Below are 25,807 nucleotides of genomic sequence, written 5' to 3' on the forward strand. Positions count from 1 at the left end.
GCTCCTGGCCTACCTTCACTTGGATTAATTTCTTTATTCATCACATCTCTGCTTAGATGATATTCTTTTTGATTATCAAAAAAGAGTTCACCTGTGGATCTCTGGGTCCTTACCCTCCTTTCTTCTTAGCCCCTCCCTTTGTTTGAAATTATATTGACTCTTTAGTGCCTGTTCCCTCTCTGCTGGCTCTGTGAAGACAGGGCTCTGTGTCTGGAACACTACCCTTCTCCAGCACCCAGCACAGGACCTGACATAGAGTGTGTGTTCAATTAATGTTGACTAACTAAATAAACCCTCAATTTGCACATCAAAATTTATCAGAAAGTTTTATAAATTCTATCTCCAAAATATATTTTCAATTGTCCACTTCTTGCTATATGCCCTTGAGGAAAACCCCCATCTAAGGGAAACCCCATCTCTGGCTAGAATGATTGCAGAGGTCTTCCAACAGGACTTGGCTTCTGGCCTTATCACTCCCTCATTCATGCTCTATATAAATTGTGAATATGAAATTCACACTTTGTACATGAGCAACAAAGCTCCATGCAATCTTGTACTCACCTGACTTTCCCACCTCAGTTTGACACACTCTCCCTCTCATTATCTGCACTCTGGACATTGAGAGGAAGCAGTTTTTCACCCCAAAATATGTTTTTTGTATATAAATTATTTTAGTCTGTTTAATTTTAAGAAACAAAAGACTCAGAAAGAACCTTTTGCTGCCTAAAGGATTTTAGATAGACAAACCTGCTTAAAAGAAGGAAGTTATCAATTTAACATAACATGAACTATGTGAGGCAGACAGAGAGGAACTGCACAAATTTGGTCGGGCTCCCTCTGCCTCCCAGTGTTTGGATGGCTGAGCAAGACTTTATTGACCATGTTTGCTCTTTCTCATCTACCTGTGAGTTGCCGATTTTCCCCTTTGAAATCCCAGACCCGTTTCCTCCTTAGTTCAGAATGGCATATAAGCCTTAACTACCCAATGTGTCCCCAGACCCCATATTCTTAGGGAACACTCATAAGGGTAATAGTATGAACAGAATTCTGACCCGGGTTCTATCCTCCACCCACACCACCCCCTAAGGTGGGGTCCTCCCAAGACCCAGTCATTTGACTTGGAGCACTGCCGATAGCGTGAGAATCAGAGCTGGGACTGCACATGGGACATCTCTGGAGGCCTGCCCTTTTAGTAACATCAGCCCAGAGGAATCTCTCTTTCCCAAACCCCAGCAGTCCTTATTTCCCCAACCACAACCCCCAGTCCTGCAATATCCTCTATTTGATTTATATCTACCTAGCCTCCTGGGCCACTTTATCATCTCCTCACTCCTCATATAATGTTGACTCAATCAATCATTTACTAAGTACTTTCCATGCACCAGGCCTTACGTTGGCTGCTAATGGAGAACAGTGATTGTGCTTCCCCCAGGAACCTACTTTTCCTGGAAGTTTTCATCTCCTTTGCTGTGGTGTAGAGCATGGGCCTGATGAGTTCAGACATGGATGAGTCAATAACAAAGAATTCTAAATACCCCATCAACTGGAGAGTATTCTCAAGAAGATATAACCAGAAATGAGTCCATTAAACGAAGACTCTTCTTCTTACCCAGGACTTTTAGATCCAGACTTCCACCTACTGTCTGCCCTGGTAAGCCAGCTTTCCTTCATATAAGCTTTCATGCTTCCTTTTCCCACACATGAGAGATGAAAGCAACAATATTTCCATTTTTTTCTTATACCTGCCTGGTCTTCCCACGATGGAAATTAGAGACTGTATATGTACATCTTCTCCAGTCAGAGACAGCCCAGAGCACTTGCCTTACTAGTTTCAGAAAACAGAGAGGCAATACTTTTATCTTTATTTTCCCTAACAGCATCATAAACTATAGTTCCTTTGATCTGAACAAGAACTCCCCCACTAATACGAAGACTGAAATAGGGGATAAAAGGGGCTTCGAAATTTGGTGCTCTGCCTAGAGACTGAACCTTAAAACAGTAGGTGAAATTTGCCCCAAAAGTTCTTTTTATCTCTATGCTACCTACAAGTAGCTAAAATAGTTTTCTCCAAGTAACCTGGGTTCCACAAAGAGGGTCTGCTTCTCCCAGTCCCTGAAAGGACCTCCAACACTGAAAATCTGACATTTAAACACACAACATAGTCACTTGTACCATAGCAGTATACTCCATCAAAGACACGTTTCTTTCCTTGACAGAAAGTAGCATACTTTTAAAAAATGTTTATAATTTTTTTTTGCGGTAAAACTCTAACAGATTGTGTTATGTTTGTATGCTTATACACAGGGACATAACCTATGCAGATGTGTATTTACATGTGAATATGCACTGTGTGTTGGTACATTTTACCATAGTGTGCTTACCAGTATGAGCCAATGGGCACATTTATGTGTATGGGGACTGGAATGCATGGTTCACTCACTTGGTTTATGAATTGTAATAAATAACACATTCACCCTAGAAGTACAGAGGCAACAGGAAGCATTCCTGAGTGCAAAGTAAAATTTAGTCCAAGATCCCAAGGGGCACTTCCTTTGTGTGACACATGCCCCACCTCAGTGTCTTCCTATGTAATGGCCCTTCTGCTGGAATACTCTTCCCATGTCCTTTCAATCTTTACCTACTTCATTCTTATTTCGCAGATAGTAGCTTAGAGTGCATGCTCACAGTAGTCTTCCTTGCCTCTCGAGACTTGATCAAATTTGTTATGCTATTTCACACTTCCTTATTTTGTTTTCATAACATTTTTCATAGTTCGTGATTACAAATTAGCACTCTTTAAATACAGTATTGTTTGAAAACATCCTGCCTTGTTTCAGGGACTGTAGCCTTGCTGACAGACAAGAGGGCCCCAAGACTGGAGCTGAGCAAGGAGGCCTTGGGAAAATAGGCCACTGAGGAGACAGAACTTGTTCACTTGGCAGTGGTGCAGCCCCTGCCTCCCTCACATCACCCTGCTTGGCCCTGGAGGATGGCTGGTGAGTCAATGATGGGTAAGACCCCTCGATGGCAGGAACAACCTAAGACAGGCACAGTCACATGGGGCCATCATGGGAAGGATGTGGGCGACATGGAGAAAGGGGCAAAAGACCCTCATCCCTTGGTTTTGTCATGGCCGGAGTCCTCATTCTATCTGAAAGAAGTCTTTTTATCTCTTGGCTGCTCTATCTACAGCCTGACCAATGAAACAATACTAAAGACAGGTACAGCCCTAAGTTGGATCTGGCAGTTCCTGGGAAGAATTAGGCCTGGAAAAGGAATGCATTAAATCCTATGAAACTTACTTTGCTAAGAATGCCCTCAAGTTGATGAGTATTGATGTTTGGGGTTGAGCATAGAATGTGATCAGTTTCCCAGGTTCCAGGGCTGAGTGGGCGCCGCCCTGTCTACCAGACCCTGACCTGAGGCAAATCTCTTGTGTTCCTTCAATTGTTATCTATGATCTCTATTTGTTTTCTGTAAACATAGCCTGCTGACATTGATTGATGAGCTTTGCATCCATCCTGTATCTCCAGGCACACATAGTTCTCAATAAAAGCCATTTCAAAAGAAGGGCTTGGAGCATTCTCCACTAGAGGGAATCGCCACCTTTCCCTGGCAGACTGAGAAAAGTGTCTGGGATGACTTATTTTATTTCCCCATCCGTGATGACCTAGAGCATACTCTGAGAGTCAGAGTCTGCCCTCCTCAGCTGGTGCCTGAACAGGGACCTCCAGAGTCCACCTTCCACCTCACAGTATGAACAGTTCTTGCTACCAGATGATAAACTCATGAGGGCAGTATCACATCTCTTTAACTCACATTCCTAAGAGTGAATACTGAGCCCAGGGCAGACACTTAATTTCAGAGCTAGGAGTTTCAGGAAATACAGGGTATGTAGAGGCTGTGTCAATGACAAAAATTCTCAGAATCTGGTTGCTAGAGACAGGAACTTTGGAAACCTGGTTAGGTGAGACCATCAGAATCCTGCTCTATTTCTATCCACTCAGGGATCAGCATCAAAACCAGAAAGAAAGACCAGAAACCTGTGGAATAGTCTTCAGAGGCAATAAAAATAAGAAACTGCCCACTTTTACTCTTCAGCCAGACTACTGGTAGAAGCACCAAAGAATGGAGAATGTGGTGGCTCCTAAAGGACCCAAAATCTAGGGGACATTTGAAAGGACACCAAGAAAACTACCTCAGCTTGCCCTGCTCTGGTCTCCATACCCCTGAATCTTCTTGCTTCATACCTTCCAGTTTTCCGTCAACCCATCCATGCAGATATGGCTCTTATCATACCACCTCTTCTCCCACATGTTCCCCTTCTCTTAGAGCCCACAAAGAATCAGACTCAGGCAGCAACTGACACTGGAGATTGGATGTAATTGCATCTCAAGCAAGCATATGCAGAGCTCAGACTAGGGTCCCACGGTGGTAACAGTGGCAGGGGTGGTTGGGTAACTCATACCACCCCCACCTTGTTTATGGCCCTCATTCTTTCTCACTGACTCTGGAACACCGTTGTCTCCTTAGTAAAGGGCATCATAGTAAATTTGGTTCATAGTGCAGCTGCATCCAAGAATGGGAGAGCTGGGCAGTGGGATATGGGGGAAAGGGCACAAAGGAAAAGATACGGTATGAACGACTCGGGCTCCTATGACTGCCTCAGCTTCTCCACTGCAGCATCCACATCACCCTCTGTGGCAATGAGGGCCTGGAGGTTAGCTTCGGGATTCAGAAAGCCCATGGTTCGCAGTTGTTCTAGCTGCACGCGAAAGTGATTTTCAGGCTGCAGCTGCTGGGAATTGGCATTAGATAGGGCTTGCAGTATATGGAGGAAGGGAGTGGAATGGGGGCCTACCTCCACAGAACCCTGTGCTGGGGGAACCTCAGGAGCTGGGGCTACAGGACGAGCCCCAGGCATAAGGGCACCCTCTCTAGGCTCTGCAACTCCTGCCATATTTCCCAGTCCTGCTAGGCAAGGCATGAACCAGAGTAGGAGGTGAGGTGCTTCAGTTGCCAGGACCTGCAGACCCTGCTCAATCTGCAGCAGGGCATGCATGGCACGAGGGTTTGTCATGGCTGCCTGAAGGTGCAGTAAAAGGGGCAGCTGCCGATGCCTCTCATCCTGCAACTGTGGGGCCTGATTCATACTGGCTGGCCACAGAGATCTAGGATATGCGTGTGGTGGTAGCCAGGCATGCTCAGGGATTCCAGGGGTAGCCACCAGAGGGGATCGTGGTGAAGGAACAAATGGGGCCCTGCTGGCAGCACCTCCTAGCCCCGAGATAAGATCAGGCATGCTGGTACTGTGACCAGTAGAGCCATTCCCTGAATGATCTTGGCTACCATTTTGTCTAGGACTACTTTCTGCGGGGTAACGCAGGAATTCTGGGCAGGAGGATTTGCCTTTGATTGCTACTGATTCTTTGGGGAATAACTGGTCTGACTCAGGTTTCTGGGGTGAGGGTGAAGTTGGGGGAACTTGGTTTCCTGGTGGTGGTGCTTCTTGCCTTGGGCTGAGGGTGGAAGCTGTCCCTGGTACATAAGTTCCCAAGGACTGGGTAGTCTCATGTAATTGCTGAAGATAGTCATAAAGCCCTATACTACCCAGAATGTTGGGAACCCTGTTTCTAATTTCAGATATGTCCTGGTCCCCAGGCCACCTGCCTCGCCTGCCACCTGAACCAGCATGTGTAGAAGCCCAGGGGTTGGGAAGAGGGTCACAGTTCTCCATCCTGGAAGGTTGGGTGCTGTTAGTGGTAGCATTAGCAGTAGTGGTAGCAGCAAAGGGATTGCCACCAAACTGCTCCTGTACCGCATTAAGCATTGGGTCCATAATATCTGTGTACATGGCCCGAAGCACATTGTAGCCACCAGGGATGCTCTCCAGGTTACTGAGAGCCCGGTCCTGGCTACGCATCATCTCTTGCATCATTGCAGGGTTGCGTAGAAACTCCAGTGTCTGCCGCATGATTTCAGGGTTATTGAGAATATGCCCGATTTCAGGGTTGTGCTGGATCAGCTGCTGCATATGGGGATTGTCAATAACCAGCTGGTGCACCAGGCTTGTGTTGGACAGCAGACCCTGGACGAAAGGCTCATCAATGATCTGAGCCACAAACTCAGGCACAGATACATGCTGCCACATCAGTGAGCTTGGCTGGTCAGGGAAACTTCCAGAAGTCAGGCCCAGACCACTGAAGCCTGTGAGGACACCTAAGCTAAAGGTGGATGGCCCACCTGCTGCGTAAATGGAGGTTGGCTGAGGGAATGCTCCAGCAGTTGGGGTAGGGACTGAAGCAGCTGGGGATCCAGTGCCCATGGTACGGCGCTGCATCTTGATGACCAGGTGGACAGTGAGTCCATCTCGCACTCCACACTGTGCCAGGGAGTCAGGGTCCTTGAGGATTTTACCAGCAAAGATTAGAACCAGCTGATCAGGGTGAGCCTTAAAGCGCTGAGATATCTCTTCCTTCAGCTGCTGGATGGTGCAAGTGTCTGTAACTGAGAAATCCTCTTTGTCTTTGGGTGTCTTCACTGTCACCTTGATGAGATGAGGATCCTGGACTGGTGCTGGGCTGCCCTGTGGCAGGGCCTCTCCGCTTTTGGCCATGGTAGGCAGTAGGAGGCCCAGGTATGTGGGGACACAGCTAGGGGATGGGAACAGGAGACCAAGATCATCCCTTGGGCAATGGTGAAAGTAGGAAAGGTGAGCAGAAAAAGGACTTTGGATCTCAAGATGGGGAAACAGGAAGATCCACACAGAAGGAACAATGAGGTCCCTGGGATAGGATGCTTTGAGAGAATTATGGGTGTGACAGATGTTGGGGTCAGAGAAGGAGCACCTGAAGCCCTGGGAAAGAGGTCTACAGGTGATAAGTAAAGAGGCAATAGAAAAAAGAATGACCCAGTTTGGGGAATACATACCAAGCAGCTGTGACCCCGTCCTTTCTCTTATACAGGGTGCCAAACTGCCCTCATCTTGCTGAACAGCCACCCCTGAAGCCTTCTGAGCCTGAACCCACTCTGTCAGTTTACCTCTGTGACCTCAGCCCTGACATCACAGCTCATACAATGGATTCCTGAGATTCCTGTAAGGTACTCCGGATCCCTGGGAACTCCGTCTCCTTCAGCCTTTAACTTTTCCACTTTCTTTATCTCATTTTCCTTTTCTGTAGTGAGGGGTCTTGGCTGACCCTCCTTCTGGGTCCAAGAGTCCTGTTTCCATAAACCCTGTTATGTGGTATGTGAAGACTCACTTAGATTGAAGAACTAGGAAAGACCCCTTCATCTTTTTTGTCCACATTAAGACTCAAATTCAGGTATTCCCCAGTCAACCCTCTTCTTCCTGACATCTTATGTTCCTGTCTTTTCTCTGATTCAACATTAACCATAAATTATATATTTTCAAAGTATTGACTTTGTGATGGGTAAAAACTAGAGTATGAGAGAGGAGTAGAGGGTGACAGCATTTTTTAACTTAAAAAAATAAATTATTACTGACCTGGCCGGTGTGGCTCCATTGGTTGGTCATCATCTCGGAAACCGAAAGGTCACAAGTTCAATTCCCAGTCAGGGCATATGACTGGGTTATGGGTTCAGTCTCTGGTCAGGGCAGTTACCAAAGGCAACTGATTGATGTTTTTCTCTCACACAATGTTTCTCTCCTTCTCTTTGTCCCTCCCTTCCCCTCTCTCTAAATGAAAATAAATTATTATTATTCTTCAGAAGAGCTCAAAGAATGGATTGGCTACTTACTGACATTAGACTAAAAGAAGGAATATAGTTGTTATACAAAAAGAAATAAGAGTTCAGTTGCACTTATATCTGAGATGTCTATTTTACATCCAAATGGAAATGTAGGAAGGTAATTCAATATCATGAGTCTAGAGTGCATCCACATTGACAAAGTATTTAAAATCATGAGCCTAGTGAATATAAAAGTAGAAATAAAAAGATTGAGTTATAAGACACTACAATATTTAGAAGTCTGGAAGATTAGATGAATTCAGCAAAGAATATTTAGAATAAATAAAACATTAAGTCAGAGGAGCAAAGAGAAAGAGGGGGAAGATGAAGAGTTTCAAAAAGGAGAAAGTAATCAAATGTGTCAAATAATGCTGGTAGATCATGAGGATGGAAACAGAATTGATACTGGCTTTGACAGGAGAGAATCTGGACAACGATGAAACAAATTTTAGAAAAGTAGTGGGGGCAAAATTCTGATGGAGTGAATTTAAAAGCAAATGGATTGGAAAATAGTGGATCCAATAAGAATATTGTAAATGAGAAAAAAAAAAGGATGATGGCTGTATGAGAATGTGATGATAGAGGCTTTTTTGTTTTTGTTTTTTCTTAAGATGAGAATATTACTTCATATTTTTATTTGATAAAAATATTACATCACATTCTTACTTGATGCGAACAATCCAATGAGGAAAAAATGATGCTGAAGAAAGAGGAAACAATGTTAAGAGTACATCTTTGTGAAGATAGATTAGTAGAGAGTTTGATCTAGCAGCATAGATAGGTTATTCAATGCAACAGGTTAAAGGGCAGAGTATAGGAGTACAGATGCAAGTTAGTTGATTTAGTAACGGAAACAGGTGTAAGACACATCTACTTTTGTCTTCTTGTTGGAATAAGCAAAACATCAACTGTAATTGAGAATAGAAATAGGGATGGTGAAGGTTTAAGAAGAGCTGAAAAGATATAAAATGATCATCTCAAAAAATAAGATAGTGAACTGATGTAGGTATTGGATCTCCAAGTGTGGTTCCTCAGACCAGCAGCATCAGAAACACCTGGGGCTCCACTCAAAACCTACTGAAATCAGAACCTCTTGGAATGGAGCTCAGAAATTCATGTTTTGACACATTCTCAAGGTTATTTTAATGCAGATTCTGTTGAGAAATATTGGAATAAGAAAGTGTAGGAGGATCACCAATAGACTAATGGGTTTTGATAATAAATTTAGATGAGAGTAGTCAGCACAGATGTCTGCTTTTTTCTGCCTACAGAGAGATTAGGCAGTGTTGGATAGACCATTTTTACTTTGCTAGGTGAGTGCTATGCTAGAAGGATTATACTGATAGATATGGAGTAGTGTTGGAGGTAGAGAATTGTGGTCAAAATGCAAAAGAAGATGCAAAGAGAACACTGACCCCCTTTCTAAGTCCGCAGGGAATGCAGAAAGCAAACAGCACTGCTGGAGAAGCCGTGTCCTGAGTGGACAACCAGAATTAAGTTACAACATAAAACGGTGAGGGAGCACTTGGAAAGTTGTAGGTATAGGGTTTTGCTGTTTCTAAATTATGAGTTCTAAATGGTAGGGCAGAAAGATTTGGAGACTCGATGAGTGGAATATTGAGTCAGATGATAGATGTTCAAGCATATTGGGATGAGAATTAGAATGATGACCTGGAGAGCTTAGGTTTTTTATGTAAACTGAGGCAACTAACGTATAAGGCTTAATTGGATTATAGAGATGTTGTACTGTGGAGGTCTAGCATCAGTTTTAGCTATAATTCCTTTCTTGAGACATATCTTTTTGATAGGTTGTGGTGGTGGACTGGGAATCTTTGGCAGTAGGTTTGCTAGACACACCTGGAGCTTTGTGGACTTGTCCTTCACTCTTTCTGATACAGGTGTCAAGGCTGAAGAACTGGAGCCACCTCCACTGCTCCCACCTTAGTTGCAGATACTACCATCCTCTACCTACTGTATCACAAAAACATCTACTAGTTTTACTGCTTCCAACTTTTCCTTTACCACAGTCTATTCTCCACTCAACATCCAGTCTGAGAAATTAAATCACTTTGTTCCTTTGCTCAAAATCTAGCAGTGATTTTCATAGTAAAATACAAAATCCTCAACAGACCTACAATCTCTTCGTGATTTCTCTATTCTCTTTTTATCCTATTCTTATTCACTCTAGCTACATCATCTCCTTGTTATTCTTCAGACATATAAAACTCCTACCTGATGGTTTTTACTTTTATTATGCAGCCTTCTCTGCCTTGAACATACTTCTCCCAGGAAACTGTGTGTTTAAGTCTTAAATTCCTTCTGATTTCTGCTCAACTGTAAACTTTTCAGGGAGGTCTGTCCTAATTATTCCTTATTTAGAACAGCTGAATCTGTTTCATTTTCTTCGTAGCTCATATCACCACCTAGCATGTCTATAAGTTGAGTACTGTAGCCCCATGAAAGGATGTAAACTACAAAGTAATGAATCTTTGTTTTATCACTACTATTTTCTCAATGCCTAAGACAACAGTTAATTATTAAGTTATGCCAAGCACTTCTTAAATGATTTAATAATTAATAGTTGAAGTACAATTATTTTCATACCAATTGGCTGTGATGCTTTTGGAGAGAAAGAAAAAGAAGGTAATGAGACCTTGGCTAACCATAGAAAATAAGAGCTGCAAACATTAGATATTCTGAAGAATTAAGGTGCTGAAAAATGTCATGCTCCACAGAGGCCTGTGTTTTTTGTAGATGGAATGTGAGTGAGGGTGCCAGCAATTGTCTGTGACAGAGAATAGGAACAATCCAGCAAAGCTCTGTGATTCTAAAAATGGAAATTATAAGAAACTTCTGGAAGGATGAATAGTCATTAAGACCTGGCTAAAATATGGACTTTTCCTATGTTGACCCACGAGGCCTTTCCTTTTCCACTTTCAAATTTGAACAATTTGGTTTTGAGAAATGAAGTCTTTATGACTACATATCTGAATCTATGTAGTATTTCTCCCTTTTGTATGTTTTGCTTTCTTTTCATGTGGGTCTGTTACATGTTTCTAGGAAGGGTGTATCTGTGTGAGCACATGGTTATGCATACTTGTGTGTTGTATTTGTGCTTATATATGTGAACCTGTGCATGTGTTCATATCTGAGGCTACATATGCATGTTCTTGGGTATGTGGTCATGGTATTATATCTGTGCATGTGGTTCTATGTGAGCAACTTTGATTTTCTATATTAATATAGACATGTGGTATGTATATGTGTGTTCATGTATGTAGATAGGTGATACTGTGATATTGCACACAGATATTTACCTTTTTTGTGAAAGAAACAAAGCCAAACCTCAGATGGGGGTGGGTGAGTGTAGCCATTTTATTGACAGATCTTCCAGTAATGGTCAATGATCAATTACTTCTCTAGCTGTCAAATGAGGTGATCAAATAGGTTAGCAGGAAGGTAAGAAGGAAATGGTTAGACATGGTGTTTAGAATCCCTGGGATCTCTTGAGCTTTCAAACAGCAGCACTGGTATCCGCCTCAGTGGCAACAAGTGCCTGCAGATTGGCATGGTGGTTCTCAAATCCCATGGCCTGAAGAGATTCCATCTGCTTGCTGAAATGAATCTCAGGGGTTTGTAGGAGGTGGGAAGGATCTTCAGCTAAGGACTGTAGCCTCTGCAGAACAATTCCAGATTTATGGCAGCACTCAGGCCCTTAAGGCTCAGCCATATTTGGCACATCCCAGGCCCTGGTCACTGTGTCAAGGTAGCTGCAGCTGGGGGCAGGAAGGCAGCCCAAGCCCCAGAGGTAAGGTGCAATCCAGGGCAGAAGAACAGGAGCCTCAGTGGCCAGCAGCTGTAGACCATGCTCAATCTGCAATATTGCTTGAGATGCCTTAGGGTTGGCTAGGGCTATAAGAATGTCAGAAAGCTGTGTCTGCTGCAGGGAAGTGAGAAGCTGCTGCCTCCACTGTTCATTCTGCTGGGACACACTCATGAGCAGCAGCATCTGGACTGCCAGGTAGGAGTTGTTCAAAAGTAATTGCATCATACTTCCTGTGATCTTGGAGAAACTGGTCTGCTCTTCTGATAGTTGGAGGTTATCCTCTAGCCTCTTGTTAGAGCTATCTAGAGAGACGGTGGCATCTTTGTCTTCTGACTGGGGCTTCTGTGTGAGCTCTCTGCTTGGTAAAGTTGGTACCCCAGCTGGCTGCTGAATGTCATGGGTATGATTCTGGCCCTTGGTGGAATTAGCAGTAGTATTAGCCCTAGAAGTATGGTTCACCTTGTTGGAAGTAGCATTGGCTGAGGTGATTGAAGATAAACCACAAGAACTGGTATAGATTACTTGGGTTACAGGGAGCTGGTCTTGCCTTTCCTGGGATGATGGTGGAGATAGCAGTGAGGAATGGACTTGTTCTTGCACTTGTCCTCCCAGGAGAGCTGTGAAAGGGTTGCCCCCAAAGGGATCTTGTGAGCTGTTGAGTATTTGATCTTTGGAATCAGCATAGCTTTGACCCAAGGCATTGTCCCCACCTGGGATTGTCTCTAGATCCAGTTGTGATGGTGAGTTCAGTGGATGCTCAAAAGTCTGTGCAGGTTGCTGGATCTGCATGATCTCTTGAATCAAAGCAAGGTTCCTGGCCAGCTCCAGTGTCTGCCATAGGATCTCAGAATTGTCAAGGATGTGTGAGACTTCTGGATTCTGCTGCATCAATTGTTGCATTTCTGGCTGTTCTGAGATGAACTGTCTTATGAGGTCAGTGGTAGACAGAAGTGACCGGGTGCTCGAGTTTTCCGGCATCTGTGCTTTGTGCTCAGGACCACCCACTCCCAGGTCCTGGGTAAACTCCTGGAGTGCATCAGGCTCCACAAAGAAGGCTGATTCCACTGGAGTGTTATTTATACCAGGAGGCTGGTATACCCTCCTACTGTTTCCTTTGGTGTTTCTATCCTGGTGGCAGGGCTCACTGGCTGGCAGTTTCTGAGAGGAATTGGCCAGGGATCTGGAGCCCTGTTTAGACATAATGACCAAGTGGATGGTGTGGTCATCCAGGATGCCCCTCTGGCTCAGTGTGTCATGGTCTTTCAGAAGGCGGCCCATGAAGACCAGCACTAGTTGGTCCATTTGGCATTTAAAGTGAGCCGATAACTTCTCCTTGAACTGTTTCACCAAGGTGTCAGCAGCTATTGTAAAGTCTTCCTGCTTGCCTGGTGTCTTTAATGTCACTCGAATGATACCCGAAGAGATGTTCTTGTTTGCAGGCCAACCTGAAAGATGCCCAGGCTGGGCCATCCTGGGTGTTTGAGAGATGATATGAGGCATGGATTTTAGAGGGAAGGCAGATGACGAGCAGGCGGAAGCAGGGGCAGATGGAGTGAGAGGAGACCACTGGCCTCTGTCTTGGGTGTTATGTCCTCAGGCCGCAGGCTCTTTGCCCCAAAAGTGATGAGTGACCAGACTCAGGCCAGGTATTTTACGGTGTTCTATCCCCACTCCAGTTCTCCAAGTGTGGCCCAGCTGAGGTCTGTCTTGGCTACTAATTCATTCTTGGTACAAGGTAGGCTAAGTAGAGATGATTCCTCCCAGGGCTGCCCCTCCCCTGCCCCACCCGCTAGGAGCATAGCTTCTTCAGAAAAGAGATATTGTGATGCAAAGTCTGACCTCACAGTCTCTGACAAGACTAACTGGGAAAAGAGGACATATTTAGTGAGTTCAAGTCTATATAATGAAATAAAATAAGAAAATTATCCAGGAAATTGGGCACAAAGTACTTGGGATGGAACTATTATGAAAAGAAATAAAAGACCAGATTGGTTATGTGGGATATGTGGCCTTATGTGTGAGTTCCTTGTAGGAATGTCAGTCTTATAGTAAGAAAAGCTTGGTATACTGAAGCCATAGATAAAACTACATACCTGTGGATAAGAGCAGAATCTCTCTGAAAAGAAAAAGCTTATAGCTTTTGTTAGTAATCTAGAAAGAGTTGGGGCTTAGAAAGGAAAATAGAGCAAGAACGAAGTTCTTAAGTGAGAGACGAGGTCATGTTTTTATCTGCGTTTAAATTAGGGGATTCTAGACTTAACTGAGAGTGTTCCTAGGGGACTGGCAGAGTGGGGTGGGTGGAATTTTTTCCATGCTAGAAGCAGGAGCAGGGCTAGCCAGGAAGATTTCCTCTAGGGATATTCAAGACAAAAGATTAATGAGTTGTTTTGTGAAGTATCGTTAATTCACTTATCATTTGGTCTATTCTACATGTTACGATAGAATAATTTTAAAAATTATTTCTTTCAGTATTCTAGCTCCATCTTAAAAGCCTACCTTTCTGTTGAAGCATTAAGAGGAAAAAATGTCTGTAAACCAAGAGGTGAGAGTGAAAGTGGTTAACAGTGAAATTCCTAACAAGACAGGTTTAGGCAACTAAAAAGCCAGTTTCTCAGTTCCATGCAAATTTGGAGGATGGTGATTGATTTTTATTTGGGTAGCAGATGAATTTTTTGTTAGTAAATAAGTTAAATTCATATTTATGTCTATGTTGATATTTGGGTGTGGATGGAAACTCAGTATATACAACGAGAATGCAAGTGTCTAACTGGATATATGTTTGTGAATGAATATGTGTGAAAGTATAAGCATGAAACAGTGTGTGTGAAGTATTCTGGTTTCTGTGTGACTGTGAAGACTTCAGGTTCTGAAGCCTTGAACATTCCATTTACCTGCCTAGAGTGTTGGCTCACCGTGAAGATAGGTGAATCAAGCGGAGAGTCCAGGCCCATATATTCTCGGTGTGTTTAAGATAAACAAAGAAACTACAGATAGTTGTTTAGCAGACTTCCTGCTATCACACTAAAGGATTCTTTATTAAGAATGTCTGGACCTCCACCCCAATCCACGTTAGGCCTGCTTCATGCTCAGCTATCGGGTGCTCACTTCTTAGAACATGATTCAGACCTAAGCCCCTCTCTCAATTGTACTTGAAAGTGAGATATATTCAGGAAAGTGAGACATTGAGTTTCACACCAAGACACTGTCTCTTTATTCCCCCAGGTACCTCACAAGCCATTGGTGATAGGAAAGGAATTTGCACATCTCATTCTAATGACCAGCTTCCTTGGATCTGCTGCACTGGGATCAGAGGTTCTTGACCTGCTATGATTCTAATCCTAACTCACAGAATCCTACAATTATAAGAGCTGGATTCACAGTTTTCAAAACACAAAATATGAGATTTTTTTTAAAAGTCCAGTTCCTACAATTCTAAGATTCTGGTAAAGAGAAGGTAATGTTTTCCAGCTCATATTTTGTTTCCCAACCAAACCTCAATCAATCCACCTAGGCCATTATTAAAGAGAACTTTAATGTGCTTATTGAGATATTAAATATAAAGAACTAACTAGATATAATCAATGCCACCAATCATTAAGGCTAATCACTATTTTGGGGAGTGAAGAAGAGGACATACTTCTACCAATGCTCTTCCCATTGGGTTTCAAGGCCTGTGGGGCTTATTGGGTTTGACAGCATTGAGTGGAGTCTTGGCCCCAGATGGCCTTTTGGCTGGTGGCTTTGGTAGCCTGCTCTTCAGTGTCTGGAAACTGAGGTCATAATTGACAAGGTAGCCATCATTGTAGACATACAGCTTGTGATCTGAGGAGCAATAGTTGATGCTCTGCAGTGTTTCTAGCATCTTATCCAGCAGGATGCTGAGATGGTGGTCCTGCCCAGTGGTGGTATCAAAAGCATAGAAGATCTCCTCTTGGCGGGTGCTCAGAGAGCGTAAGGCATAGAGCACCCCACAGGCCATGAAGGCCCCTGACAGAGCTGGTTTGTACTGGCTGGTACGCCAGGTTTCCTCCACTTCTAGGGTATTGGGATTGAGGCGACTCACAATCAGGTTGCCCTTGCTCTCCTCCGTAGCATAGAGCACCCACAGCCCTTTCTCATCACCAGCAAAATCTAAGTCCTTCCAGGGCACACCAGCATAGGAGAAGCGGTTGTTGTAGGTGGCACCTGGCAACGGGCGCCGCAGAACCAGGCTGTTGGAAGAAAGGTCCACCTTGGCCATTTCATCTGTGCCATAGTAGTTAAAGTACATGAAGTTCTTGTACACAGTATTGCCACTGCCATCACCATAGCCCATCTTCCACTGCTCATAGTTCTTCAGCAGTACCAGGTCATCATAGGATTTGTGCAGTCGGTAGTAGTCAAAGTACCTAGGCCAAGCCCCACACCAGAATCAGCAGGTGACAGCAAGAAGCAACGAAACAGAGTGCTGTTCAAAAATGAGCAGGCTAGTGTTCTCACTAATATTGGGGGCTTTGGAATCAAAGAGAATTGATTTTTAATCTTTCTTTTTTTACTTAGAAAATACTATAACAGAATAATTAATTATAAAAACACAGTAACAGTAGTACTAATAACCAACAAAAATAATACTTAATAGGCACTGTATATGCATTAGCTCATTTAATTATAATAAAATAACTTTCAGATAGGTTTTCTCCCCACAAGATAGAAGATTATCTCATAAAGTTTAAATAATTGCCTCTAGGTTAATCAGCTCATAAATAAAAATTTGTAAAAAAAAAAATCTCCTTGTCAGGACTAAGATATGCAAATAAAATAATTACTAGAGCATTCATTAATGGCAGGTGGTAAGCAGTGAACAAGTGGTAGCTTTTTTTTTCCTTCTTTTTGGATAATCTTTGTTTAGATTTCACTGCTTTCCACCTGCCATTGAGACACAGGTGCCCTGTAGTAGGACAAGAGTTCTGAAGCTGGGTTCAGAAAGTTACTTTGGAAAGTCCCTTAAATTATTCCTGACTTAGTAAGTATTACCATCTCTTAATATTGGGCAGTAAGTCCTGCTTTACCCACAGAGATTCTGAGAGGATTTAAAAAGAAAAAGCATGTAAATGTGTTTTGTGTGCTACAAAATATCTATAGAAGTTGGGGAGCATTATTATCAGCAGAAAACTTATCTTTCTAGGATAAGCTTCAACTGGGGTTCTTCAATGACTAGTTCAACCCACATTCATCCATTCCTCCCATGACCTCCTTACTCAATTGAGTCTATAGCACACTTTGTATGTACTCACTTCAAACACGTGATCTGGGAGTTGTGTCTGCATTCCTAGCTAGACTGCCAGTTTATTGAGGAGGTCATTCATCTACTCATTGATTCGTTTAGCTATTTTTCAATAAATATTTTTCTGCACCTACTATATTGTTTACATTTTTCTATGTAATCTTGTGTGATAGTCTCATTTTACAGCTGACTAAGAATGAGTCTGAGATGTTAATTCACAAGGTCACTTAGCTTAAGTGGCAGCATTGAGAATCAATCTCAGATCTTTTTGACTCCAAGTGTCAAGTATGGTCAAGTTTAGCCTCTGAATTTTTTCTGAGCATAAGTTAGGATTCTGAGCTCAGGTATAGAAGATTTTGTTCTGGAGATGAAGTCAGGCTAGGAATAGAACCAGCTCCAGATTATAATGGGATTAGAAATTTCAGACATTGAATTTATGAAGGAAGATTGGGGCAGTTTGGACCATCCTTAACCCATGAGAATAGCACTAAGAGGTAACCTGTCAGGCCTAGACCAAGTTTGCTCAGGAGCACACCTGAAATAGAGAGAAGCTGGGATAGGGCCACAAAGAAACCTGTTAGGGTAGGTTAGGGGATATTTGGAATGAACCTAGCTGCAGAAGAACCATTCTGGACTCACCTACGATCTGTACGCAGAGGAGCCACCCAGTACAGGGTAGAGGATGAGTTGGCGGCTGAGTCTCGGCCCCAGGCCCCTGCCTTGTAAGAGAAACCTCTCCAATTGAGCTGCACCACAAGGGGTCTGCTGACTTTCTGGAGGCCTCCATGGGCACAAGAGCCTAGGGAAGAGAGCAGGCATGGTATGAGCTCATTGTGAAGCACATGACCCACAGAAGGCAGAGTATGAATATACAATAACCATGTGTGCATTTGAGTGTATGTCCATGCATCTGAGTGTGTCTACAAGCGTATGTATAAGCATATGTGATTGTGCATGAATAGAGACTAGTGTGTGTGTCTGATTGTGGGTATATTTACTTGTTTATGTATGTGGGTATGCCAGTGTGTGAGAGTGTACCATTCTTGGTCTGCATCCCTTAGCAATATACCAAACAAGGGATTAAAAGACTTACTCTACATCAAAATATCTACTGCCTACCCTTCAGTGCACAATAGCCAGTCCTACACGCCCAACCCTGTCCTTGGGGAGATGAGATCTTGGAAAAGTTAATGTAAGGCCTCACCTGGGGGCAGGAATGGGCTGGAGTTTCTGGAGGCCTCTTTCTCCTTCTCCCGCTCACACTCGCTTAGCCGGCTCTCAAGGACATCCACCTCCCGGCGGAGAGTACGGAAGCTGCGCTGGTCAGAGTCAGCCAGAAGCTTGAGTGTGAGACTGGCATTAGCCACCTGTGGAAATTAGATGCCAAGAATGTGGGTCATTGAGTGTCCTTAAGAGTTGAACTCAGTAAATGAAATAGAGGCAAGTAAACTACCAGATTTTGAGTTCCAAGCAACGGTTAGAAGGAAGCTCAATGAGCTCAGAGAAAATTACAAAAAACTACAGGGAAACTACAAGGAACTTACTGAAAACTATATCAGCATGAAAAAAGACATAGAAACTATCAATAAGACACAAAAGGAAATGAAGAATACAATTTCTGAATTGAAGAACACAGCAGAAGGAATCAAAAGTGGGCTAGATGAAGCAGAGGATCAAATCAGCGAGCTGGATGACAAGGTAGAAAAAAGCTCCCAGAAAGAGCAAGAAAATGAAAAAAAGACTCCAAAAGAATGAAGAGGCATTAAGGGAAATGCAAGACAACCTGAAACATAATAATATCTCTAGAATAGGGATGCAAGAAGGAGAAGAGGAGCAAGGGATACCTGTTTGGAAAAGTAATGATAGAAAACTCTCATTGGAGGAGAGAAAAAGTCACACAAGTCCAGGAAGCACAGAGGGTCTCATTCAAGAGGAACCCAATGAGGCCCACCCCAAGACACATCATCATTAAAATGGAAAATATCAAAAACAAACAGAGAATCTTAAAGACAGCAAGGGAGAAAAAGGTAGTAAATTATAAGGAAGCCCCAATACATCTAGCAGCTTACTTCTCAACAGGAACACTGCAGGCCAGAAGGGACTAGCAAGAAATATTCCAAGTTATGAAAAGTAAGGCCTGCAACCAAGACTACTCTAACCAGGAAGGCTCTCAATTAAAATGGAAGGCAAAATAAGGAGTTTCCCAGACAAAAGAAGGCTAAAAGAATAGACCTCCACCAAATCAGCACTGCAAAATATGCTAAAGAGACTGTTTTAAGATGAAGAAAAAGAGTCTATGAATACCCAATTCCTTTCACAGTTACCAACACTTGATATTACCAATATTTTTTATACATATTAACCTGATTGTGATGATGATTTGTTATTGTAATTATTCCTTTATTATTTGTTGAAACCAAACTTGTTTTTATATATTTCTTGCCTATTTCTATTATTTTAAAAAAGCTTTAAATGACTTTTTGGTTTTCTTTATTCATTTATTGAGTAAAGATTTGTAGAATTTTTCCCCCCCAAAAAAACCTATTAACCCTTTTTTATATGTGTTGCAAATACTTTCTCATTGTATTACTTGTCCTTTTATTTTTTTATATGCATATTCCTATATAGTCTTCAATGTTTATATAGTCATACTGTCAATATTTTACTTTATAGCTTCTGGGTTTGAATATTTTACTTCATGGTAAGAAAAATATTAGTTTGTATTTTCTCCTAAAACTCCTTCCATTCTACATATTGATTTTTAACTCACCTGAATATTTCTTGTATAATGTGTGAAATATATTCTCTATATTTGTTTTATTTTAAGTAATAGTCCATGCACCATATTTATTGAATAAGCCTTATTTTCCCCATTGATTTGAAATATCAATTTAAGCATATATTACATTTTTAGACAGATATATATATTTGTTTCTAGAATGCTCATTATATTTCATTGATCTACTTGATTATTTCTGTGCAGGTGTCATATTGTTTTAATTGCTGAGACTTTATAATGGTTTCAAATTTTTTAATATCTTATAATTGACTCTGACATTTAAAAAATAAGTAAAATCTACATTTAAGGAAGAAAGAAGAAAGAAAGAAAGAGCGAAAGAAAGAGCAAAAGAGAGTGAAAGAGAGAAAGAAAGAAAGAAAGAAAGAAAGAAAGAAAGAAAGAAAGAAAGAAAGAAAAAAGAAAGAAAGATGGAACTCCTACCTGTTGCAACAACATGGATGGAACTGGAGAATATTATGCTAAGTGAAATAAGCCAGTCGGTGAAAGACAAATACCATATGATCTCACCTACAAGTGGAATCTATTCAACAAAATAAACTAAGGAACAAAATAAACCACAGGCATGGAAACATGTAGCAGACTGAAAGTGACCTGAGGGGATGGGGAAAGAGGACAAAGGTGGAAAGAAGGGGAAGGGATTAGACAAAGAACACATATGAATGACCCATGGACATGGACAACAAAGTGGGAATTGACTGTGGGAGGAGGGGTTGGGGGTGGAATGGGTGGAGGAGGGTAAAGGGGGAAAAACTGAGACAACTATAATAGAATAAACATGATTTATAAATTTAAAGAAAAAAAGAGTTGAACTCAGGATCCCACATTTCTCAGATCACGGTCTTCTCCAGAAAAAAGTGATTTTTGGAAACTGTCAAATTTGCCATTAGGTAAAACAAGGGACTAGAAAGGGGAGAGAAACAGAGTCAAGAGGGAAGGAAGTTGGGGTGGGGAAAGGGAAGGGAAGGGAAGGGGCAAGTCAAGGAACATATAGCAAGGACCCATGGACAAAGCCAAAGTGGGGAAGGATTGAGGGAGGTGGGGGAGAGGAGCACAGGAAAGTGGTGGAGGGAAGGTGGAGACAAATGTATTTGAACAAAAAATAAAAGTTAAAAGAAAAATAAAATAAACAAAATAAAGCCCTTACAAGAATATCTGTCCAAAAAAGGGGGGGAAAGGAGAGAGAGATTCTTCCTAAAAAAATATTTTGTTTATTTTATTTTTAGAGAGAGGGGAAAAGAAGGAGAAAGAGAGTGAGAGAAACATCACAGTGTGGTTGTGTCTCACGCGCCCTTCACTGGGTACCTGGCCCACAACCCAGGAATGTGCCCTGACTGGGAATCAAACCAGTGACCCTTTGTTTCCCAAGTTGGCACTCAATCCACTGAGCTATACCAGCCAGGTCAAAGGGGGGAGATTCTTAAATCCATCCACTTACCTGGCTCTGGAGTTGGTACAGGAGGTCGCCTGCTGTACTAACCCTTCCCTTAGCCTTAAGCTGTGCTGCCAACTCCTGTGCTCCCTCCAGCTCCAGGCGCAGCAGGTTGAAGGCTGGGGACTCATAGGAGGCAGCAAGGTCAGTAGGATTCCTGAACTTCAGGGCGTGGTTCATTTCCAGGACCTGGTTATCCTGATCTTCAATGGCGTGTGCATATTCACTGATCTGGGCGTGAGAAGATGAATAGGGAGTTCCCCTAAACCTCTATAGCTATGGCTCTTCCCATCTATTTACAAACCCCCACCAGTGCCACACAGCTTACAAAATACTCTCATATCTGTCACCTCATTTGCTTCCATGAAAAGCCCTTGAGGTAACTGTTAACATTATCTCCATTTCACAGCTGAGAATACTAGCATCCTTTCCCCTGCAGGAAAAATATAATGTGCTCCTGTGTGTGATGCGCACCCATGATTTTGGCTCAAACTTTCAGGGGGAAAAATCTTTTGTTTTTTGGTATATAGATACAGAATTAGTACTACCCATTTATAATGCACATCCTTATTTTCCCTCAAAATCTGGGCAAAAAAGTGTGTTTTATACACAGCAAAATACGGTCAGGCTTTCTCCTGAACCACCCAGACTCTCTATTTCCTGTTTAGTGCCACACACTCTCAGGAGAGATTTGGTAAGGGAATAAATGGACTGACTTCCAGCTTTCAGTCTGGTCCCATCCCACCGACCTTTCCCAGGAGCTCCACTAGTAACCATTACAAAGAGCAACTGCTCACATCATACTGCTGATACATTTCTATTTACCCATCCTTACTTACAGCACCAATTCCAAGCTCCAAGCTCCCCAGCCTGGCCCACACATCTCTCCACTGATTGCCCCTATTCTAACTCTTCCATTCAAACCCTCTCCTGCCTTCTGTGCACTGGTCATCCCACTTCCAAGCCTTTTCTTGTTCTCTACCCTCTTCCCAGCTCCCAGTGAATCTATACTCACTAATTCACCCATTAATGTAGGAATCACCCATTACATAAGCCTCTCTGCTAGTACTCCTGGGGTTTCCCAAAGCAGTACCTAGTTTTCCCTTCATACAAAGGATTTGCCTCAAAAGTGAGGACTGTGTTTCCCTCAGTTCCTTCTTTACTACCAGAGTTTATCCTCATGCTACTTCCTGTCCCAGCCCTAACCCTGGCCCTGGCCCCAGCCCCAGCCCCAGCACTCACCCTGGACAGCTCCTGCTCATACTTTCCCATGAGCTCCTGGGCTGTACTCAGTAGCTGTTCCATCTGCTTCAAAGGGATGAGGTTGCTGGGCAGGTAAACCACACAATGGCATATGCCATTCTTATCGACAGAGCCTGGCACATATTTTGCCAGCTGCAAAGTAACAGGCACGTTAGGCATAAATGTTGGGGTACAATGTGCTTTTTGGCAACATGAGGAAAGAGAAGAGGCTGACCCCTCTCTCTCTGCACAGGAGGCTACTCTTGACTATGGGCATTCTTCTGTCATGAATGTGAGAGACCCTTTTCTTGACTTCTTAGAACTGCCACAGTTTCCTTCTAGCTCCTATTCATGGGGCCACCTTTATCCTACCTACTGGCTGAATCTGGCTGAAACTCCCATAACTGGAATCAGACTTTTCCTGGATGCTCTGTGAGACAGAGGAAGGCTGCTCTAAAGAGACTTGTCAGAGGACGAGGTTAGGGGCTGCAGTTTCTTGCAGTGCCCCTACTGTAGAGGTGTGGATCCCCACAACTTTACTTTGTCTTGAAGATAGCAGGTATGAAAAGTTCTAAATTTTCAAAGAGAGAAAATTAATATTAACAGCACCATCTGGCGCCAGAGTCTGGACTGGTATTCAGCATTCACAAGAACATCACAAAGTAGGACTGGCAATCTAAGCATTATAATTGAAAACCCAGAGGTTCTGAGAATTAAAAAATAATACTTTATGGAATCACATGATTAATAAGTGTTCAGGCTGCCAGCTGCCCCCAAGTTTCATGTTTGTTCTAAATCCTGTGCTCATGCTCCTCAGGGAGCCGCAGAACTCCCAGCCGTGTTAGGGTAGGTGTGCAATGCTCGCCAACAGGGCAAGACGGCAGACAGCTGCTTTACCTCAGCTAAATAGAGTGAGGGGAAAAAGGTTCTAGAAATGAGAGAGGCATAATTTTGGATCCTCTCCCCTTTACCTATAATCTTAACTTATAACCTACTGATTCTAGAGCCAGACTACCTAAGTTCTACTTCTGGCTCTGCACTATTGGGTGAATTACTTTACTCTCCCTGCATTCCAGTGTCCTTTGTGTAAGTGAGGATACTTATGTTTTACTTTAAGAACTAAAAATACATGTAGAGATTAATTTGCAAAGGTTCTTACTAGAGTATGGTTATTATTAGTTATTATAGGCTCTAAGTTATTAAGACTCTTATTAGCCTGTTAGTTATGATCCTCAATGTCCATCTGCCCACTCCTATTTTGAAGCTGGATGAGCCAGCACTAGACTGGAAGCTCCCTTCCAAGTTGTTCACTAGGCCTGTGGCACCAGCTGAGGTTTCTCTACAGTATCTTCAAGGATTAAGATATGTTCCTGGTCCTTCTCTGAATAGTCCCACACATAGCTTCTGTGGCCCTAATAGTTAATATGGCATTTTCTTCATCCTGCTGCAACTCCACCTCAACAGTGTAGCTTTGGGGAACAATGGAGCAGAGGTCACATGCATACAACAGCCCAGGATGACCTCCCTCAGTTCTTGCATCTTTACCACTGGTATAGGGTCACAGACTTCTGCATAAAATGAAGGTTCATAAAGAGCAGGTGGACAGTGCAGAATTCTTCCCACCCACCTTCATCCTTGTTTTCCTCTCTCACCCTGTTGCCTTCCTAAGCCCAGGGATCATGAGAGCGGGCAGGGTGCTCTGTCCTCCTCCAACCATCCCTCTCTACCTTCACTCTCTCCCAGAACCTGGGGGTTCTTGAAGGACCTGAGCAGTGAGGGAAGCCAATACAAAACACAGAATCATCTCCCTCCCTGTTTGTGATCCCCCCACGGTCCACCTGTACCTGAGGCTGTCCGAGGAGCGCCAGGGGCAGCAGCAGCAGAGTGGTCAGAAGGGCTGGGATGGGTTGCATCTTGCATCAGCTGCAGGGTTGACTAAGACTTCTGAGTTCCCACAGGCTTATATCTCTGATCCAAGTGAATAGTCTCACCAGGAGGGGCACAGATTTCGACATATGAATGAACCGAGGGTAAGAGAGGCTGTGGAGAAGGTATAAGGATAAGCGGTGGGGGGTAAGGGTTGCGACACACAGGTGCCTGCAGATGTGGGATGGAAATGAGTTTCTCACTACACACAGGGTCTTTCTCATCCATCCCCAAGCTGAGATCTTCCCTCATTCTGCTGGGCGTCCCTGTCCAAACAGATTAAGGCAAACCTGATACATTCTGTGGGGGCCTTCAGATGGGTTCCTTTAAGGAGGGATTACGGTGTTTCCCTCAGCTTTGAGGGCAGAAATATTCTAGAAGGAAGTGCAACCTTGTTGGGAGCCGGCAAGTAAACACAGGTGTGTGAGAGTTGCTGGCAAGGCACTCGCCCTCAACTGGCCCCCGGACTTGCTGATTGTATAGCCATGCAAGGAGGAGGACATTGAAAACAATAGTGTCCTTAAGGGGCTCTTTTGAGTCCTCGGCCAGAGCGTGGGACAAGAAAATGTTTTCCTTGAGAATTGGCAGAGTAAGCCATCCATAAAGAACTTGTCCAGGCGGATCAAGAGATATTGTTTTCAGTCACGGAGCGTAGCCCAGTGACCGGGTGAACTGACTATAAGTGTACTGCTGTGCTGGCTAATAAACGCTGATTGCTGATTGCTGATCAGTCCTCCCGACCCTGACTCTTCATTCCACGTCTCCTCATCCCACGGGGGCTGGTGTGGTGCGGGACGCTACACTTTGGCGCCCGAACAGGGACCCGAAGGAGAAGTCCGTGAGAAGCCCCCGAGACTGCCGGCAAAATCATAAGTGAAAGTGAAACTAAGATAATAAAAACTGGGGAAAGAACCTAATCGGGAGTAAAACATGGAGCATTCTGAGTCAAAGGAAAGGCAATTATATGCACAGATGGTAAAATCTATGTTAGTAGCCCGAGGAGTTCGGGTGTCTATGGAACAGATAAACTGATTTCTTAAACTTGTTCAAGAACAATGCCCATGGTTTCCAGAGGAGGGAACTGTCAATTTAGAGACGTGGAATAGAGTAGGTCAAAAGCTGAAAGATTTTCATGCAGGAAATCCCCTGCGAACTCCCTTAGATACATTCTCTATTTGGGGATTAGTGAGAGATGCTTTGGGACTGTTGTGGGAACCCCCTACTGGGATTGTGTGCTCTCGCTCTTTAGACTCCATCCCCAAGGTGCAGGGGTTGACACAGCAGGTAGAAAACCTTTATGATGATATCCCTGATGATGATGGAAATTTGGAAGATGAGATGGTTAAGGAGGATATAGAAAAGGATTTTCGTGATCATACTGATTCTGCTAATTCAACATTAGAAGGGCAGGTTCTGTTAGACAAGCTAGAAAGGATAAAGTCAGCTTTGGAGAGAGTCCCTTGTAAGTCGCCTCCATGGGAACCTCCAGTCCAACCTAGGACCGAGGAGGTTAAGGCAACTGCTCCGCCTTATCAAAGTTCGAGCCAGCTAATTAGTGGACTCCCACGG

The 25,807-nt window shown here is 43.3% G+C and overlaps 3 protein-coding genes across 3 annotated transcripts; all 3 read right to left on the minus strand.

Moving 5' to 3' along the window:
- Positions 1–4,654: 4,654 nt before the first annotated feature.
- On the minus strand, positions 4,655–6,616 carry LOC129076501 (ubiquilin-3-like). The gene has a single exon (XM_054580658.1). The coding sequence runs from the start codon at positions 6,614–6,616 to the stop codon at positions 4,655–4,657; it is 1,962 nt and encodes a 653-aa protein (XP_054436633.1).
- Positions 6,617–11,467: 4,851 nt separating this feature from the next.
- UBQLNL (ubiquilin like) lies at positions 11,468–13,078 on the minus strand. The gene has a single exon (XM_054580660.1). It carries the CDS (start codon positions 13,076–13,078, stop codon positions 11,468–11,470), a length of 1,611 nt encoding a protein of 536 aa, XP_054436635.1.
- A 2,164-nt stretch (positions 13,079–15,242) lies between these two features.
- Positions 15,243–24,225, minus strand: LOC129076441 (olfactomedin-4-like). Its single transcript, XM_054580612.1, is given in 8 exon segments — positions 15,243–15,966; positions 17,481–17,640; positions 18,046–18,208; positions 21,077–21,301; positions 22,313–22,465; positions 22,674–22,730; positions 22,732–22,791; positions 24,157–24,225. Coding segments are annotated over 8 exon segments (1,611 nt in total).
- Positions 24,226–25,807: the final 1,582 nt, after the last annotated feature.

The sequence above is a fragment of the Pteronotus mesoamericanus genome, unplaced genomic scaffold, assembly GCF_021234165.1.
Source record: "Pteronotus mesoamericanus isolate MK-2021 breed Mesoamerican mustached bat unplaced genomic scaffold, CSHL_Meso_final contig_591, whole genome shotgun sequence".
Classification (NCBI taxonomy): domain Eukaryota; kingdom Metazoa; phylum Chordata; class Mammalia; order Chiroptera; family Mormoopidae; genus Pteronotus; species Pteronotus mesoamericanus.